The following is a 17,950-nucleotide window of genomic DNA, read 5'->3' on the forward strand; positions in this document are numbered from 1 at the left end:
TCCGGGTTGGGTTGGATACCATACACCATATACCATATGCCATATCGACGGCTTGGTATCGCGCCTGAAATCCGCGCACGCAGAGACAATCCCAAACTCAATCCGAGCTGTCTGCAATTGCCGAAACAACTTCATTGGAGCCAGCGGCATTTAATTTCTCTCCTCAGTTTTTTCCCCCTTCTTTAGTTTTATTTTTAGTTTTTTTGTGGCCCTGTCACGCACACGTACCTGCAGATTATCGCCGCCATGGAGGCGATAGCCATCGTAGTCCACGATAACCAAGACCTCCGGATAGATGATGTAGGGGGCCTGGCGGCGGGATCTGGTGCGGGACTCGGCCACTTGGGGCTCTGCGTCCAGGGCGCCTTCGTCCTCGTCGTTGAGGTCCTCGAAGTCGGGACTGCTGGGTGCACTGCGTCTGCTGCGACGCTGGCGGCGCTGCAGCCTCTCGAGCTTCTCGCTGGCCAGCAGATCATCAGGTTCCATGAAGGCTGAGTAAGCGAGCAAAAAATAAGGCGAATAAATAATAAATACCATGATCAGGAAACGGAGAATTAAGCAAAAATTAAGCAAAACCGAGTGGTGGAATGTCTTTATTATGATATAAGAAGCTGGCAAGTCAGGTAGCCACACACTTAACTGTATTGGGTATAATTTTGGGGGCATTTCGGCAAAGCCGACAGTGGAAAAATCAGTTTCTGCGGCGAGAAATACCGGGCATAAAATAAATAATTTTACAGCGATTATCGCTGGAATTTTGGCGCCACCGCAACGCCAGGGGTAAATGCATTCAGTGAAGGGCGAATTGTTGCATTGAACTCTTCACAGGTGAACTCTTCACTCGTGAATATGTGAGTATGCTGCTCTTTTTCGAGGCAGGAAATGCTATCGGCATCACGTCGATCTCCAGCTGAAGATTTATGGGTATAGGAGCGGGGTTTCTACGGCTTTCTATGGGTCAATGCGCCCATTAGGAAGGTAGCCTGCTTCTCAATGGCTTCAATTAGGGCGGCAATGTCAAATGAATCTTACCAAAGTCACTCAGTTGGTCTTCTGCTGCGGATGCCTCCCGCTTGTAGATGATGTGGTGCGACTCCTCCGGATGGGGACTCAGTTCGTGTGGCAAGGGCTTGATCACCAGATCGTGACCGATGCTGCCCTCCTGCAAGGAGAAATGATCGAAATGAGTGAGTTGGCCAATTAATCAGGGGCAAATACATCAGGCACGGGGATTAATGGCTGGCCAAGTCATAAATATGGTTTTCTTGTGCCCCAGCCCCAGCTGACTAAAAAGTAATACTAGCTGGCTTAATGGCATTAAATTTCCATCGACATTTGTCAAACCACTGACGCCGGCGAACTCCATTTCGGGCGGAGCATTTAGATAATTTATTGAACTTTTTTTCAATTCAATTCAACTCAACATTCTTGGCCTACAGTCGGCCGTATGAAGTGGCATATGAATATGAGTTGCGTTTGAATGACGCTGGCCAAGTCATAAAAATTAGCTGCGATTTGCATAGTGGAACATTTTATGCAAATAATCTGCGATCTAGATAAGCTGTGTTTCCACACTGTTCTCGCTTCGGCTTCTCGGTGGTTCGTGTTTATCGCCTCTGTAATTGCAATAATTATTTGAATAAAACACTGCCCGCAGACGTAACCTTGAGAAAGGTTAGACACAAAATTGTTGGCTGAACTGCAAGACACCAAAATGCTTTCGATTCAATTTGCTTACGACTTCGCTTCAGTTTTAATTGGCCTTTTGTTTTGTTTATCGATCAGCGTACGAGCACCCACTTGCCACTAGGCGTGATCAGGGCTAATTAAGTCGCGGCAGTAATGCTATAATTAAAATATTACCAGTGAGTCAAGTCAGCTGGACACACGAGCCACTGCGAGCCACTGGCCACCAGCTGAGATCATGTTTAACATAAAACGCATTAAGGAAATGGAGCTGTGGAACTGTAATTGTTCTCGGCCTGAGTCAGCTACATATTTCTTTGGCTAATGCCTAATCTGGAACTGGAATCGGTGGGAATGCACTGCGCATCTGAAATTCCCATGCGAGCAAATGGGCACAACACAAAACGAATGACTTAGGCAGCGAACTTGATTTTGCTCTCGATATATTTGAGCACTTATTGAAAATGCCAAAAACTCAGGCCAGCGCCAAACGGCAAAGTTCAATGTCCTCGCACACGCGACTTCAGTTAAATGTCAGCAAAAACAAAAACGACATGTGCCATAAACAAATTGCAAGCGAAGCCAAGCAACAAATTGCAACAGATGACATGGGCCAAACAGTCGGCGCACTGAGAGAAACACAGCATTGTGTAGATGCAAAATTACAATTTATCTTCAACTGTCTTGGCCTAAATCAGGTGTCAGTTTCTTTCGGTGCATATATGCAAATCCAGTGCGATTGGAAATTATTCGAGCAGCCTCCTTTTCTTCGCCCGTTGCAGCATCGCAACGCTGGGCACTTGAAATATGATCAATATTTGAGTTAGCGACACTTAAATGGCTTTTGGCACACAGTGCGTATGATAAATGTGCGCGATAAATGCCTGGCATTCACATTGAAAGTCATTGAAAGGCAGCGGAGAAGGTGTCAACAGGCTGGGCAAACAACTTCATCGGTTTCCTCGCGTCTCTTCACTTTCAACTAAAATAATCATTAATTCTGCACTTGTTGCCATATAGCTATATAGCATACAGCATTTATTTAGGCTGCGAATTTAGTGTCATTTGTTGTTTGGCAGGTCTTTTAATTTGGCGCGACTCACTACAATTTTTCTCGGCATGTGGCAGTTAAGCGAGTGGTAGTAACAAATTTTTCGTGTTCCACTTTAGCTGCGTTTTCCGCATTTCCACCGAAATGCCAGCAGAGAAGCTGAAAAAACAGTCAAGGCGTTTTGGGCGTATGTTGTGCTGATTTCGGACTTACTTAACGTTTGTTTAACGTTTATTCGACTCGGGTTTGTTTCGCTGTTAGAGTTCTGGTACATGTGTTATGTAACTGCCCAACTGTGATAGCCTGTAATTTGCAAACGCCTTGCCTTGAACGCAATTTATGCGAAAAACCAATTAATAAATTACCCAAGTGCGATTTATGTACGAGTATGTGCTTTTATGCCCAACGTGTTGAAAGTTCGGCCGGGTAATTGCCACTTAATTATAGGCGAAATTAAAAGCTTTTACTTGTTTCATTGCAAACTGAAGTGCGAAAACTATCGAAATGGGTGAGGAAGTGAGTTTTGAAGCTCTGAATGTAAATAAAACACACATGAAAGGGGTAAGTTATGGATTCACTTCCATCTGATTGCAGTGTTTGAATATTTGATTATATGCTTACTGAATGGTAAGGAAGTAGGTTTGGGCTATGTCGTAAATTAGAAACATTTAAACTTATGAGCGACACAAAAATAACTTCCCCATGAATTAGGCGAGCTATATCCCAGCTTATTGCCTTAATTCCATTTGACCCACTATCTGATCGAAATATTTCCCAAGATTCCCACAGCTGCGTGGCCAGCACTAAGATCCAAATACTTTAAGATAATCGCGGACCTTATAATTTTCCGGCTGTCGGCAAGTGCTGCGAGGCCAATTACACGTCGCTCGATATCGGATGGATTGGAGGGGGGATAAAAGCAGGGGGATTGGAGGGGGAAAACAGCAAATTGCTTTCAAATCACGCAGCTTACACACCGCACAGACTTTGGCTCTGGCAACGAGTATCTGCTTTCAGCTGGCCCAAAATAAAGAAATAAAGTTGTCCGATTCCGCCGAGCTGTCTTGTTTATGTAATCACCCACAACGCGATTGTTATATCTGCAGGAGCAAAGAGCCGATTTGGAATTACGCTTACATCTACGAGCTTACTGCTGTTTTTTTTCAGCATTTGAGCATTTCAGCAATTCAGCATTTGGGTTTCTTGGGGCCTTTCACACATGGTTATGTGTCAGAAAGTACAGAGTAGACAAGTCTGATTGGCACCTGCAGAAACGCCCAGCGATCGCAATCAACTGACAATGAGCTTGATTGATTTGTGATGATATTTTCGTTCGCTCCTTCCTTTATTCAATTAAATGTAAATCATTTTAAAGTATTTCTCCCCACAACGATTGTAGATCGCAGATAATCAGCAAACGGCGGTTGCATAATGTGACACGCCACAGAAAGGAGTTCACTGAACCAAAGATTTACTTACAATCAAAATTAACACCTATTCGTATTTGTTTTTGCCTCGTTTTTTTTGGCTGGCCAAGAGCATCAAAGCGCTCGAATGTGCAAATACCAAATACTGCCAAATTGGCAGACACCGAAACACAGGAGCAGCGGATAAAGCAATACAAAAAATCACTTTGCGGTTGTAATTTTGGGAAATTAGCATAATTTGTGCAAATTCATGACACGAACATTCGAATCAGTTTGAGCGGCGATCATCATTATAGTCATGACGTTTGCTGTTTGCTGTTTGCCTAGCTCGGTGGCGTTACCGCCCAGAGCCGATACAAAATGGCTGTCAATTGGAAGTGGAAAAGAAGTGGTCTGTGATCGCCCAGCAATCAAATTCAAATGCAAATCACACTGCATTTGTATGAATATCTGGCGGGTTTACAGTGCCTAACATCTCGATCTCGGTCTCGATCTAGAAACCTTGATTTAAAGCGATAATTATGCTCTTTTGGATGCGGCATCAATGGAAATGCGTTAAGGTGTGTGCCGCTTTAGTTTTTTCTCCAGTTTTTTTTGGGTTATCATCTTGGTCAAGGTTAAATCTAATCGACTCTTAAGATCGCTGTTCAATGCGAGTGCATGTAGTCGTAAACTACAGACTGACAATGAGAACAAGAACGGATACTAATGCCTCGCTAGTTCAGCCGAGAGATACCCGCCGTGTTAACAGTTTGTTTACATAAAGCAGCTCGTTAAAAATATTCCGAGCCCACCTTCGGGCGGCCCACTCAGCCATGGATTCTGTATCTGTATCTGTGCGCTGTATCTGTATCTGGTCAATGAATATTTATACTTGCGAGTATAAAAGAATAAAAATCGACCACCGCCCATGGCTGCAGTCCGGTGGCCAATGGCTCAAGAACCTGGCCCACACAGCGGTTCTCGGGTTCTGCCCCACCAGCAATCGCGGCAATCAAAATTAATTTGCTCACAAAATGTATCTGCCACTAGAACGCACTTTGCCGTGACTTTTTTTGGTTTCTCGCCAGCTTTTTTTGGTATAATTTGTTGTGATGTTTGGTGCGTTGGTGCAACAGCAGCAGCAGCAGCAGCAAGTTCAATGCGAACTGGGGTTTAGAATGGGGGAAAGGGGCTATGTCTTTCAAGTTGCCGCGCCATCGGCCGCGGCCAGATGGAAAAGCATTTGGCCAAGTGGGCAGGCAGCCAGGCAGGCGCATGAACCAGGCCTAATGAAGTTCGAGTTGCATGTCAAAGTCAAGTGGAGTCGACATCGACATCACAATCGGGTTTGAGTGACTGCAGGTTATCCTTGCACTTAGAAGTGTCTCAGAAGTGAAGGCCCCTCAAGGTTGACGGACTGGGTGTGTGACCACCACTCAACTGCCAAAGAATCAATCTGGTCCCGCAATCTTATCTAGATTTAAGTGATTTTAGCCACCTAAGAGGGGCTATTTCTCACTTGATTCTAATCCCATTTAAATACCAATCAAATCTTTCTTCTAATCGCGTATAGATTTCCGAAAACTTTGTGTCTTGATTAATGGAAGTCCCCTTTCGTTTGCCATCGATTAATCCGCTTAATTGAAATTGGATCCGCTGGCAGACAGCAGAGCCTCAAATTGAATCCCCATCAGCGGGCAACTATCAAATTTAACTGTCTTAAGCGTGAAAATATCAGGCTCGTGCTCAACTCCCCTTCCCAAAAAATAGTAATAGTGTTTGTGGAGTATGCCTTGACGTAACCGATATGACCATTTATTAATATGCAATATGCGGCCAAAGTCTTGGAACGGCACCCGCCAGAAATGTTGTTATCATCTGGTGGCTTGCCACATCGCGTCGCACCAATTAAAAAACATTTTTCACGAGGAAATTGCAGCCACAGCCCACCAAAGCCACAAAAAGGAGGAAAAAATGTGCATTTCGATTAAATAATACGAGCAACAGGGTGTAATTGAAAAACGGTTACTCGGCGGCATTTAATCCTTTGTTTTTGGGGGCATGCGTGGCGATCATGGCACTGCGATCGTGATGGATAGCGGTGGGCTTCACTCGTGTCACGCTGCCATCTCTTGTTCCAGATGTATAGTATATAGTATATATACTATATATACTATATATGTATAGTTTCCAGATCCACAGATCTGCATATGTGCTGCTAGGCAAAGTTGGCTTTTGGCTTATGAATATTGGTAACACGCTCGTTGTTATGTCGACTCGAGTTAGTTTCACTCTAGTTTTCCTTACGGACAAGTCGAGTTCCTTGCGGCTATCGGGTAACCGAAATCGAAAAACGAAAACGAAAGACTTAGGCAACAAACTCGTCAGTTGGGGGTTGTGTCGTCCGCATAAAGCGATTTACTTTACTATATATGCATGTATATATGGCCAGGGTGGGGTATCTATGCCAATTTGCAAAACTATTTTGCATTAATTTCGCTCCAACCGAAACTCATTGCACAATGACCGCAGCCGGATCAAGTGGCTTGAAAGTTTCGGCTTTAATCAGCCAAAACCCGATGCCAATATAGACATCAAATTGTATAACATTTGTAAATGTCGCCGGCGCATTGATTGCACTTCTCCCGCCTGAATGTCAAGCCGTGTTTGCCCCATAAATTGTGCAATTTAACACTTGACGATGATGCGACTGCAACTGCGGCTGCAACTGCGGCGGCTGCAAATGCAAATCAAATCGGCGGTCAGCCAGTTATTCAGATATAGAATTTCCAGCCAAGAAGAGCAACTATCGAATAGACGCGTTTATGCATACAGTGAACTCTTTGTAAATATCAAGGCTAGCAATTAGTTGGGAAGGTGAGAAGACTTTGGCTGCCAAGAAGAAGAAGAGGCTCTCTTGAGACGAATAAAAACTTGTTTGGCACTTTGGACATGAGTGTTGCTTAATGATGACGCCGCGATTGCCGTCTAATAGAGTTGGCCAAAACGCTGAAAGCCGTGTCCAAATGTCGCCACTGCTACCTAATAATTCTGCTTGTTGTTTTCATTGTTGTTGCCCCACCGTTAACAGAACTCAGTTTGCTTAAATGGCAATATTGATATTTCCAGTGGCACCAAATGCCAAATGGAAAAAGGGCAAACCGCATTAAAGGGGAGTGTGCCAAAGGTGTGACTGATAAAGTTCAGCAATGGCAAGGAAATGAAGAAGATCGATTAAAAATAATGTCTGAATAATAATGTATATTAATAAGCAACTATTTAAAGGTTATAACCTTACTAGGGATTCAAATACATTACAGGTACAACATATGTTCTTAGACAAAAGACTTAAGGCACGAAGTTCATTTCACTGCGGAATGTGTTACATAAACCCCGTGTACAAATCCCCCTCTAATAGTTTAAACTTCGCCGAGTTACCTGAAGATACTTTTACCTGCCTGTGCACCTTACCCAAAGGTTTTCGAAAGCCCATTAATAGAGAGATGCATATCACGAGTGCTGCATAATTGCTCTTACGTAAGCCACTCTCTCATTATGAAAGGTGGCTGAAATGCATTTCGTGGATTTGTTTTCAGTTTCAGGGCCAAACTTTTCAGAGCAACGAGCAATAGTAATTAGCAGTCGAAGCGCCGACCCAAGATGCATACATCACCTGCAGCCAGTTCATCAGGGACCGCACGCATCGGCCTTTTGGATTTGACTGACGTTGGCCGCAATTAGCATTAATCAAGCTGCCCTGCCGCACCCCTCCCGCAAGAAGCACTCGTACTTTATTTGTTCAAGTGCATACACAAATGACCGTAAACACTGCGGGCCAAGAAGAGTAACACAGAGTTATTATTACAATTTGTTCGAATTGTCTGGTTCCCTTGAGCTCGTTTCGTTTTGATAAATTTCCAGAGAGGGAGGGGAAGGGGGGCAATGTAATTGGCCAAAACAATTAGCCGTCTCCAAAATGAATGTCATCAATTTTTGGAACTATTCGCCAGCCAAAGAAACATAACTCAGACACTGAGCGTAATTGGCCGTGAAATTAATATTCGCATGTAAGAGTGGCTCTGTGTGAAATTACGAGTCAATGTCAAGATTGATTGGGTCAAATTGGATACATTACCACCGCTGGCAGTGGGTGGCTCACAAATAATGGACACCGCACTCAGCTCGATGTTCAAGTCCAGGTCGGCTAAGGGCATACGAGGCGACCTTCAACCTCCGACATGTACATATTGAATCGCATTCGATTTTTGGTTTTTTGTTTTTTGTTTTTTGTTTCCCACACGGACAGATGATGAATAACTTGGTCTATGGGATGCATCATTTTCAAGTATAGCAGCTGATGGTGGGAATAGTTGGATCGAAGCTCGTGAAGAATCTATAAACGCCGAGCTGACTAATGAAGCTTATTTAATAAAAATCATTGGGCCAAACACAACAAAAGCTCGGGCATTTGATCAAATGGTGCGTGTAAGTCCACTCTTAAGTAAGCTGTAATTAAATTAAATCGCCGACAGAAACAATGTGGGTTTGAAATTTCCTTTGAAAACGTTTTGCAATGGGCCAAAAGCAGTTCGTGTCTTAAGTCTTTCGTACAGTGGACAGACTGGACCAGTGCTGAAAATATGTTAACCATTTTATCAGGGAATCTATGTGGTAGATTTCTTTGGAATTATATTTATTGAAGTATTAAGGCGTATGCTTTTGGATCTGTTACTTTTGAAATCCACTGGTTACAGCACTGATTCACCCCACTGTAGGCAAATATTTTGAATGCTTCTTTCAGGTTTTGTCAGAGACTACAATTACCTAAAGTAAGACGCACATTTTTATGGTCGACAACTCCTTCGGTGGCGCTAATTAAGTGGCCATAGAAGGTGGTGGCGTTGGAGGAGGTGGTGCCGGCTTCTCAGCTTGTCGGCATTTTTACTGAACAATGATCCGATCAACCGGGCCAGCAGAAGTCTTACGCAACTATCGCCGACTCAGCCATCTTCGACTTCTGGTTAATTACAAGTCGGCAGCGGCATCTCGATGGCGAGAAGTTTGAGAGCCCGTCCGTTTAAGGTCAAAACCGAAGCCGGAAGCCCCACTGGATTTGGTCAGCACAGCTGCGTCCCAGTGCTTTTGGCTTTGGCTTTGGTAGTGGTGTTGGTATTGGTATTGGTTTTGATGTTGGATTTGGCCAATTGCGAAACTTTTCGCCGGCTTTGCGCCTCCAAATGTCAGGCAGCAAACATTTTTCATGCTCACATGTGAGCTGACTCTTTTCTACATATTATTTATGAATTTTTCTGTTTGTCGGCCGGTGCAGCGGCGCACTTGGCCATAACAAGTCGGTCAAGTCGGACCGGCCAGACATTGCTGTTTGACCTTTTATTGGCTGTCAGTAATTATTATCAGAAATACACATTTATTCCTATCCAACTTTTTGTTTAACAAATTAAACCCAAGCAGACGTCAGCGCAGCTCAAGAAATTGCCAAAATAAAGGCCCCTGAATAAAACAGAGAGGCAAAGTTGAGTTGTGAGGCCCCACAACTTTTGGCTACGAAGCTTGTTTATTGACCTTATTGTCTGCCAATATTTGTTGGCCATTTCTGATTCCGCCGCTCATTTGTTGTCCGATCGGCCAGTTGATTATTAATTTGCTTGAATTGTGACATTTGCTTGTGCAATTCACCATGCAGCCCAAGCTGAAAAGGTTTCTGTTCTTCGCTTCTGGCTTCGCTTCTTTTTCCCACCAAACCAGCCTGGTCTCAATTTCCACCCGCCACGAAGTGAAGTGAAAAAGAAAAGAGCCCACTCACAATGGCCGGTAATTAGGCAGACTTCCTCCATGCCGAAACTTGTTCCTGCATATTGGACTCCATTTCCGCTCGGACAATGTTAATTGCCAATTGTCTTTAAATTGAACGTCATCAGAATATATCTGATGCTGGTTAAATGGCAAAGCTTTAATAAATTGGGTATTAAATAAAGCATAAACAGAAATGGCACAATGTACCGCGTATTATGGCAACCTTGGTAATTGGCGGTGAGGAAATACTACAATACTTGCAATTTTTATGGATTAATGAATGAAAAGTGAGCCGAATTCAGTAGCTAAGAATATTCTGAAGGTTAAGCTGACCATTTGCCAAGGCCGCAAGCTATCTATGCTGATCCCCAACCATATCGAAACCCCTAAACGATCGTATTTGTTCTAGCAACATGAGCATTTATGGTCTAATGCAATATATCTCGGCATTATCGCCCATACGCCATCACAGTTTTCACTCCTGTCAAATTGGTCCAAGGTGCTCGCCGACAACAAAGGAGTACGACCCACTGATGGGGTATACAGGGTATGCAGTCGATGAATATGAGAGCTGACAAAAAGGATATCAAACTGCTGACTGATGGCTTAGAACAGCTGAATAATTATAGGAATTACCCAAAGTTCTTGAGTTAGTTTTTTAGAAATCCAACCAACTTAATTGGGTATCCATTGGTCGACCCTGGCTTTTCCTACACCTTTTTTACATTTACAGCTGCCCATTTGGCTCGAACACTTTGCGGCGATAAATTAATGCTTAATCAGCAGAAATTGTCTAAATCCGCAAATTATCCGCCATCGTTCTGAATATCCGATCAACGGGCGTTTAATTGTAATGCCCGCCACACAGACACACAGACACTGAGACTGAAACTGAAATGGGCGACAGTCGACAGCCGGCAGTTAACATGGTAAGTCCAAAACTGACCATAACAATGGCCGTTTGTCATAACAACAAGAAAATCTATCGAACAAGTACACAGCCGATTCGGAATCGGAATAAAAAAGTCCGAGCGAACAACGCCAAGAACAACCATTAATGGCGAGCGCTAATTGAAATTCTTGTGGCACGTTCATTGATTGCAGTGCAAGTGCAGCAGCACGACCTTGCGACCCACCCAGCGGTGGGTGGGGGCGGACCTGTTCACATTTGCAACACTTACCATTATCAGGTCGCCGGTTTCCATGTGGCGCCGCATCAAGATCGCGGCCATGTTCTTCTCATCCTGGAACACTTCGCCCACATCGTTGCTGTTGTGCTGCAAACAAAAACAGACATAAAGTTTAGTACACATAGTTAAGTAGTTACCCATGTGAAGTAAAATCATAATCATAAAACTGTTAGCCTGTTGTAATAATAAATAAGCTATAAGCTCTATAAATGATGTTTGGATTACAGGCAGTGTAAAAGATTGATGTCAATAGTTAAGAGTGCAATGCTAATTGAGCAAACATATATGCTAGCAAATCTAAATACTGCCACTTAAATCATAACACACGTTTTAACAAATGTTAGACGGCACAGCGGTGATAAAATATGATTTGTATAAAAATGCAATTAAATAAGCATTTTACATATTTTTACGGCTCCGAATTCCGCGCATTCCGCGAGATGTAAAGCAAATACAAGGTACACGGCCGCAGCTGGCCATTACTGAAATTTAAGGCAATTTTCGTTTTGTTTTTCCCCGTGGCATAACAAATGCACACCGCAGCTGAGTTGACCAAGACAAAACGCGTGGTTAGTGGGTAAATTTAATTAAATGCAGCTCTGGCTTGCTCACAAGAAGGTGCCAGAGGTAGGAGGACTTGGCCACTTAGTCAGGAGCTGGAGGAACATGGCGGAGGAGGAGCATGGGGCAGTGGACGCTGTAGCGGTAAACCGAGCTTTGATTTATGCTCGTGGCTGGCAAATGTGACGCCTCAGCATGCACGTCACTCATACGCCGTGTGTGCCGCGGCAGACTTTGGACTGACCATGAAAACGGCGCTGCTGGCGCGGCTTAAAGCCTAAGCTTCTGACATTTGGCCAACTGCTCTAGATGCGATTTAGATTTTTTTTGCCACAGTCCAAACTGTTTTTCAATCCTGTGACATAGACATTCGATTCGCATTTTCTTGCATTGGCCATTCAAGGCGAGAGGCGAGCAAATACCCCGGGGATATTAGCCGCGAATTAGCATAAATTTAAGCTTTAACGGCTTATCTTCAGCCCCGCTTTGGTCAAACTAATTAAATTAATTGCCCCTGCGTAGCCTGGCCATTCAATTCAATTCGATTCAGTTCGCTTCCATTCAATTGGATTGGGTTCTGTAATAAATATCGAAATAAATGTAATCTGACACTTGACATCGGCCGCAGCATTTGGCATTGGACCGCGTCCGAGGCTCAAAAACTTGTCGTGCCGGCACTCTATCAAATTACAGGCATAAATCATAACTGCCCCCGTCCGAATATCGGAATATCGGAATCTACAGTTACTAATCGCAGTACGCCCGACTGGAGCTATAAATGGCATTACGTATACGTACTCGTATGCATCAAAGCGAGTCAAGTGCCAAAATCTGGGTGAGAACTGAGCCAACGCGGAGCCATTGGCCTTTTGCTTGATGGGAGCTGTCAGCCAGAAGATAATCTAGATTTGAGTGATGCATGAAGCCTCATTAAATTTATTCAATTGCTCTTCAGGGGTGAAGTTAAACAGTTGAAGAAACTTCTCCAAACCAATCATTTGTATCAGATTATATTCACTTACTTCATTCTTAATAAATCAATTTCTTTAATTGGGAACATACAAATGCTGCTTTCCTTTTGTAACATATAATTGCTTATACTTAATATCCTTTTATAGGAAACATCTGTTAGCCACTTAACCAACCTAGAACACCCTTAGCAGCAATTCGGCAGCGCCTGGCAATTACTTATCGCTTCGATCGAATTACCGAGCTGTCCAGAATGGGGCGTGGTTTTGGCCAAGTTGGTTAAGTTTGTTAGGTTTGTTAAGTGACCGCCAAGCGTGTGGACACGCAGCAACAACGACACACTCAAATTTTTCATGTGCAGCAGGCATTTATGGCTTAATTCGTTGTTGCTGTTGCTGTCGCTGTCGCCGGCTGGTTGTTGTTGTAGCGTGTTGTACCGCTGTTGTGCAGTTGTTGTATTCGCTAGTTGGACACGACGACCTTGTGGAAAAATAAGTTCAAAGCAACAAGTGGCAAGTGGCGACCCCCACGCCACCACACGTATTTCGGCTGCCATGAATCCGAGCTGGCGTCCGAATTCGAATCCGATTCCAAATCCAAGTCTTAGCCCGATTCAGTGTGCCGAGTTGTCAACGCTTGGAGCCTGGCCAAGTGTTTTGGCCATATAGTATTTATGAACTGTCAATTGGCCACTTATTCTGCTTATTCTGCTGCTCCGTTTGCTCTTGACTCCACTTTTGACTTTGCATGGACATGGACCCATTCTCAATTTGACTTATTTGTTCTCTCCCTCGGCTGCACTTTTAATTAGTTGACTTGCAAATTGTAAATTGTTTGCTGTCGCGCATTTTTTCATCGACTTTTCCACTTCGATTCCACTTCCATTGAACCCGGCCATATGTACATATGTATATACATACATATATATATTTTTTATTTATGGCGCCGTACATTTTTAATTACAAATGGCTACAAGACATTATGCAGATCTCTTTGCGGAGATTAGGCGCTGACCGGAATGTCTTTTTTGTTTGGCTGCAACTTTTGTCTTACGTAAGCGCTGAATTTCTCGATTGCCCCAAGGGTTTTGCTTTGATTTTGGTCTATAATTTTATTGCTCACTTAGGCGCAAACATTTTGCCATGAATGCCTTTTGTTTGACCAGAGAAAGGTTGGAGAAAGGTGAGCCTTTTTCTTCCCTGTTTTTAAGCTGTTCGAGCTGCAGAATCCTTTAAATGACCAAATAGAGAAGAATGAGTCTTTATTCCCAAGCACTATTAAAGGATCGGTAAAATTTGGTGTGGAAAGCCCTTTCCATTGAAGCCAAGCCCCTTAAGTGCTACACTTCAGCACTCTGGCACCTAGATAACCAAAAACGAAAGTAAAAGCCCCCAGACTCAACAACTTCCTGGCTGAAACTTTTTAGCCCATTTTCGTTGGCTCTTTCTTTGGCAATTTTGTTATGCAAATTAAGCCGAAAAGTTGAGAGAAGACAGACACAAATGACCCGGAGCGGCGAACTTGGCAAAGTGAAAATTAGCCTCTGAACTCCATTCGATTTTTTTTGTATTTTCTTTCTTTTTTGTGGGCCGAAGCGAGAAGAAGGTTAGGGCATTAGTCGCAGGCCCTTAACCCGAGCGAAAAGAGACGATAATTTGCCATTGTTCGAACTGCTGTGCTGGGTAAACGAAAGTTCAACTTTCAAACGGAAAAAGAGTGTATAGCAGATCCCACACAATCTTTCAGTTTGCTGCGCGCCATGGGTCCACGAGCCATTTAGCCAAGTTAACCGACAATTAACGCATTAGACGCCGTGTGGGCGTCGCTTTTGTTGGTTTACTTTGTTTGCCCGTTGATTTGTTTGGCGTCGTTACGCATACGCCGCATTGGCCGCATTCGAGCTGCGCATAATAATAACTTCGGATTTAGCCATGCGTGTGTGTGCGTGTGTGTGTGTCGGCTGATTTGCTTTGGCAGTTAGCTTGTTTATTACGCACCATTATGCATTGTATGTGAGTCAAGTCGCACTGGACTTGTTGTTGGCACTTCGGCTTTGATTCAAAGACAATGCCAAGGCTGTACCTCCATTATAAGTCTATTATTCGGCCAATTATGTGACCCATTGAGCTCTAGGAGGAACTGCGATTGGGATAGCACGGATACCAGTTGATCGATCCAAGACCTAATCACTGCTAAAAGGGAGCATTTGGGCCAGCTTGTTGCTGGCTACAAAGCGGCAAGCCGCGCGGCGTTAACAATAGCTGCAGCATGAGCATAACAACAACCACAGAAACTGTCAGGCCGTGGCAGCAACTTGGCGGCATTATGCAACCGATTGCAGCCGCAAAAAAAGGAAAAAGACGCGGGAGAGCCAGCGAAATGCAGGCGAAACTGCTTTCTAAGCCACAACGTTTTCCTGCTACCCCTCGTGTTTTTTTGTAGATTTTTTGCGGAATCGCAGCTTGCATCGCCCGCACATCTGAAAAAATAGCTGCAAATCGCGAGAGAGAGTGGGACACAGTGAGCTAATTTCGAATTCATTCAGCTGCCAAATCGCCAGCTCATTAATCATTCTCTCCTCAGCCGCCGCCAACGAGTTGGAATCGTTTTGCAATGACAAGATACAATTTTGCGTCTTGTGAAACGAGTGCAGCGGCGGCAAGTGGCATGCAGCAAATGCTATTACAATTTCATTACTGCACTTGCACACTCTATTTTTTAATTATGCACTTCGAGTTAGCACCCATCAAAAATGCATTTTGAAAACTTAATTAGCGTGCTTTCAGTTTTTCATCGGCTGGCAGCTGCATATCCAAAGTGCCCGGGGGGTGGAATCACTAATGCCCGCCAATGCCCACGTTCGTTGCCTAAGTCTTTCGTTTGCGGCTCCGTTTTATGGTAATTGTGGAGCCTCAGAGTCCCGAACGGGCAGGTGGCCCAGTCTCGCCCAAAGGGGATTGTTCTCCTCGCCACAGTCATGATCCATGATCCCCGATCAATTGCTCATAAGCAGATTGCTATAAGAGTACCTTCTGTTTTGTTACTCAAACGAATAGGGAAGTTGAGCCGAATCAACAAAGCGAAGCCGCAAGGTATTTTGCACTTTTTATTTCATTGATTTAGTCACTGTGAAATTCAAAAGCTCATAACTGGAACTCCATTTATAGGGCCTTTGGTTGGAGTTCATTAATTCAAGCTGAATATTCAAACACTTGCTGTGTATATTTGCAGTTTTCCCAGCTTTTCGGCCACAGAAATCATTGTGGCCCACAACTTCTGGTACAACAGTCCCGTTTACTTGATTTAACGCTCCCCTTTTCGAGCGTTTCCATTTTTTCAGAGACCTGTGCGACTTTTGTTTTCATTTCGCCTCATTTCTGGTATTTTGCGGCTGCACTGACCTTTGAGTGCGGCCTATCGCCTTCATCGATTGAATGCGGCAGTGGGAGTGCCGAGCAACGCCTTGTATTTGCCGTATTTGCTATATTTGCCTTTTAATTCCTTGGCATGCCAGTGTATTAAACAACAACTATTGGAGTATCTGGGTGGAAAAGGCACGAAACAAGGCTTCCACCTTCCATGGCGAGGCAGAGAAATTTCCACCGCAAAACCAATGGGTGCTGCACTTTTCTCATTTATTTTACAATTTAATTTTAATGTGCAATCGAACACCGTGAAACGCAACATTTTCCCCGGCCATTAAAGCCTTTGTCCACGTAAACACGTAAACACGAAAAAAAGAAAAAACGAAACGGGGTCAGTTCTTCGGACCAGATATCAATGGAAAATTATTTTTCGGTACTTTTGCGGTTGCCAAACAATGAGGCACAAAAAGATACAGAATGTCAGAAATTAGAATAAATGTTTTTTCCATGGCATTTTATGTTTCCTTCGACTGCCGCTGTTGGAAGGTCTCTGACAAAGTGCCGCCATTACCAAAAAAAAATATAAAAAAATACAAAAAAAATAAAGAAAAAAGAATAAAAATCCGACATAGAAAACATTGAAATGTTGTAGTTATGTGGTCTATATCTTGAGGCCATTTGTTTGTGGCATGAGATCAAAAAACAGAAAACGCAAATAATTGCCAAGTCACCAGATTCAAGGGGGAAAATGCCTTTGCACGGCTTACTTAATCTCGCCGAAATTGCCCAAAAACATAGCAGCAGCAGCAGCTTATTCCATTTTTCCCATTTTTAATTAAAAGTGACGACAAAATCCCCTAAGAAATGTAGGAAAAGTCAAACGAATCTTTCCGCATTTCGCAGTGCCAGGCTTAAAGCAGAAATTATCACACATAAATCACAGAAAAAGGCAACAACAAGAAACAGAAACTCCGCAGTTGGCAAAGTCCAAAGACATAAGAGTTCGAGTCGCCGGGTTCATTTCTTTTTCGGCTGTCGCCTGACATGACATTTCACTTTCATTTCCGAAGTGCGGTGTCTTGCATTCAAAATTATGCCGTGTTCAGAAAGCACCCACCCCGCAGACCTTACACCATCCGCCGAGCATAAGACTCGTAATTTAAAGTGCGATCAATTGATTGTACTTCGCAGGCCAGAAACACCAGCAACACGCCCACCACATGAATAATGGGTAAATGGGAAAATTGAATTATACTCGTATACACAAACAAGCCATGAAAAGAAAGTGAACTTTATCAGTAATTACAAAAAGTCACGTTCGCGGCTCAACGCGACTTACTGCATTTCGTTAGGAACTTGTGGGTGGACAGAGTAAATATTAATACCGATTGTTATTATTTCGAATTACCCAGCGTCATGAAGCAAGAAAAAAAGGTTTAAGCCTTTAAACCTGCTGCATATTCCAGTCAATCTGTTAATCAGATTCCCACCTGTCCTTGACTTTAAGCATGATTTTCCGCCGAGTTCGTGATTATTTTTCTTGCTCACCGTAACAGGCAAAGATAACAAAGAAGCGTAATTAAATGCGAGCTCAAAAGTGTATACATAAATAAAAGAAAATCTCTTTATCACGTGCCCAATTAACTCTGATTAGATACGAATAAAAGCAAAGGCAGTACAGATAATTAAATGAAAATAGCAATGCGAAGTGTTGTAAGATAAAAGCAAAGCCATAACAAACAAAACAATTTATAAAAGCCCGATAAAAGCTGAAACAAAATATGTGCCTACCCCAAGCGGAAGTATGGCGAATCAACAAATCAGAAAACGTACAAAGGCAAAACGCAACAAAAAGCATGGTAGTAATTTTTTACGTTATGATGTAAGCAATGAAAGTGCAGCAAG

The 17,950-nt window shown here is 43.4% G+C and overlaps 1 protein-coding gene across 9 annotated transcripts in view; it reads right to left on the bottom strand.

The window, feature by feature from the left end:
- The window catches only part of LOC122612977 (venom metalloproteinase 3), a 45,475-nt gene that overhangs the window by 14,588 nt on the left and 12,937 nt on the right, over positions 1 to 17,950 (bottom strand). For all 9 annotated transcript variants that reach the window (XM_043786917.1, XM_043786916.1, XM_043786915.1 and 6 more), the window contains exons 4-6: positions 11,142 to 11,237; positions 1,033 to 1,162; positions 229 to 491 (exon numbers count right to left, since the gene is read on the bottom strand). In XM_043786917.1, the coding sequence (XP_043642852.1) occupies positions 229 to 491; positions 1,033 to 1,162; positions 11,142 to 11,237 (489 nt within the window). The remainder of the gene's footprint in view (positions 1 to 228; positions 492 to 1,032; positions 1,163 to 11,141; positions 11,238 to 17,950) is intronic.

Source organism: Drosophila teissieri, chromosome 2R (assembly GCF_016746235.2).
Source record: "Drosophila teissieri strain GT53w chromosome 2R, Prin_Dtei_1.1, whole genome shotgun sequence".
Taxonomy (NCBI): domain Eukaryota; kingdom Metazoa; phylum Arthropoda; class Insecta; order Diptera; family Drosophilidae; genus Drosophila; species Drosophila teissieri.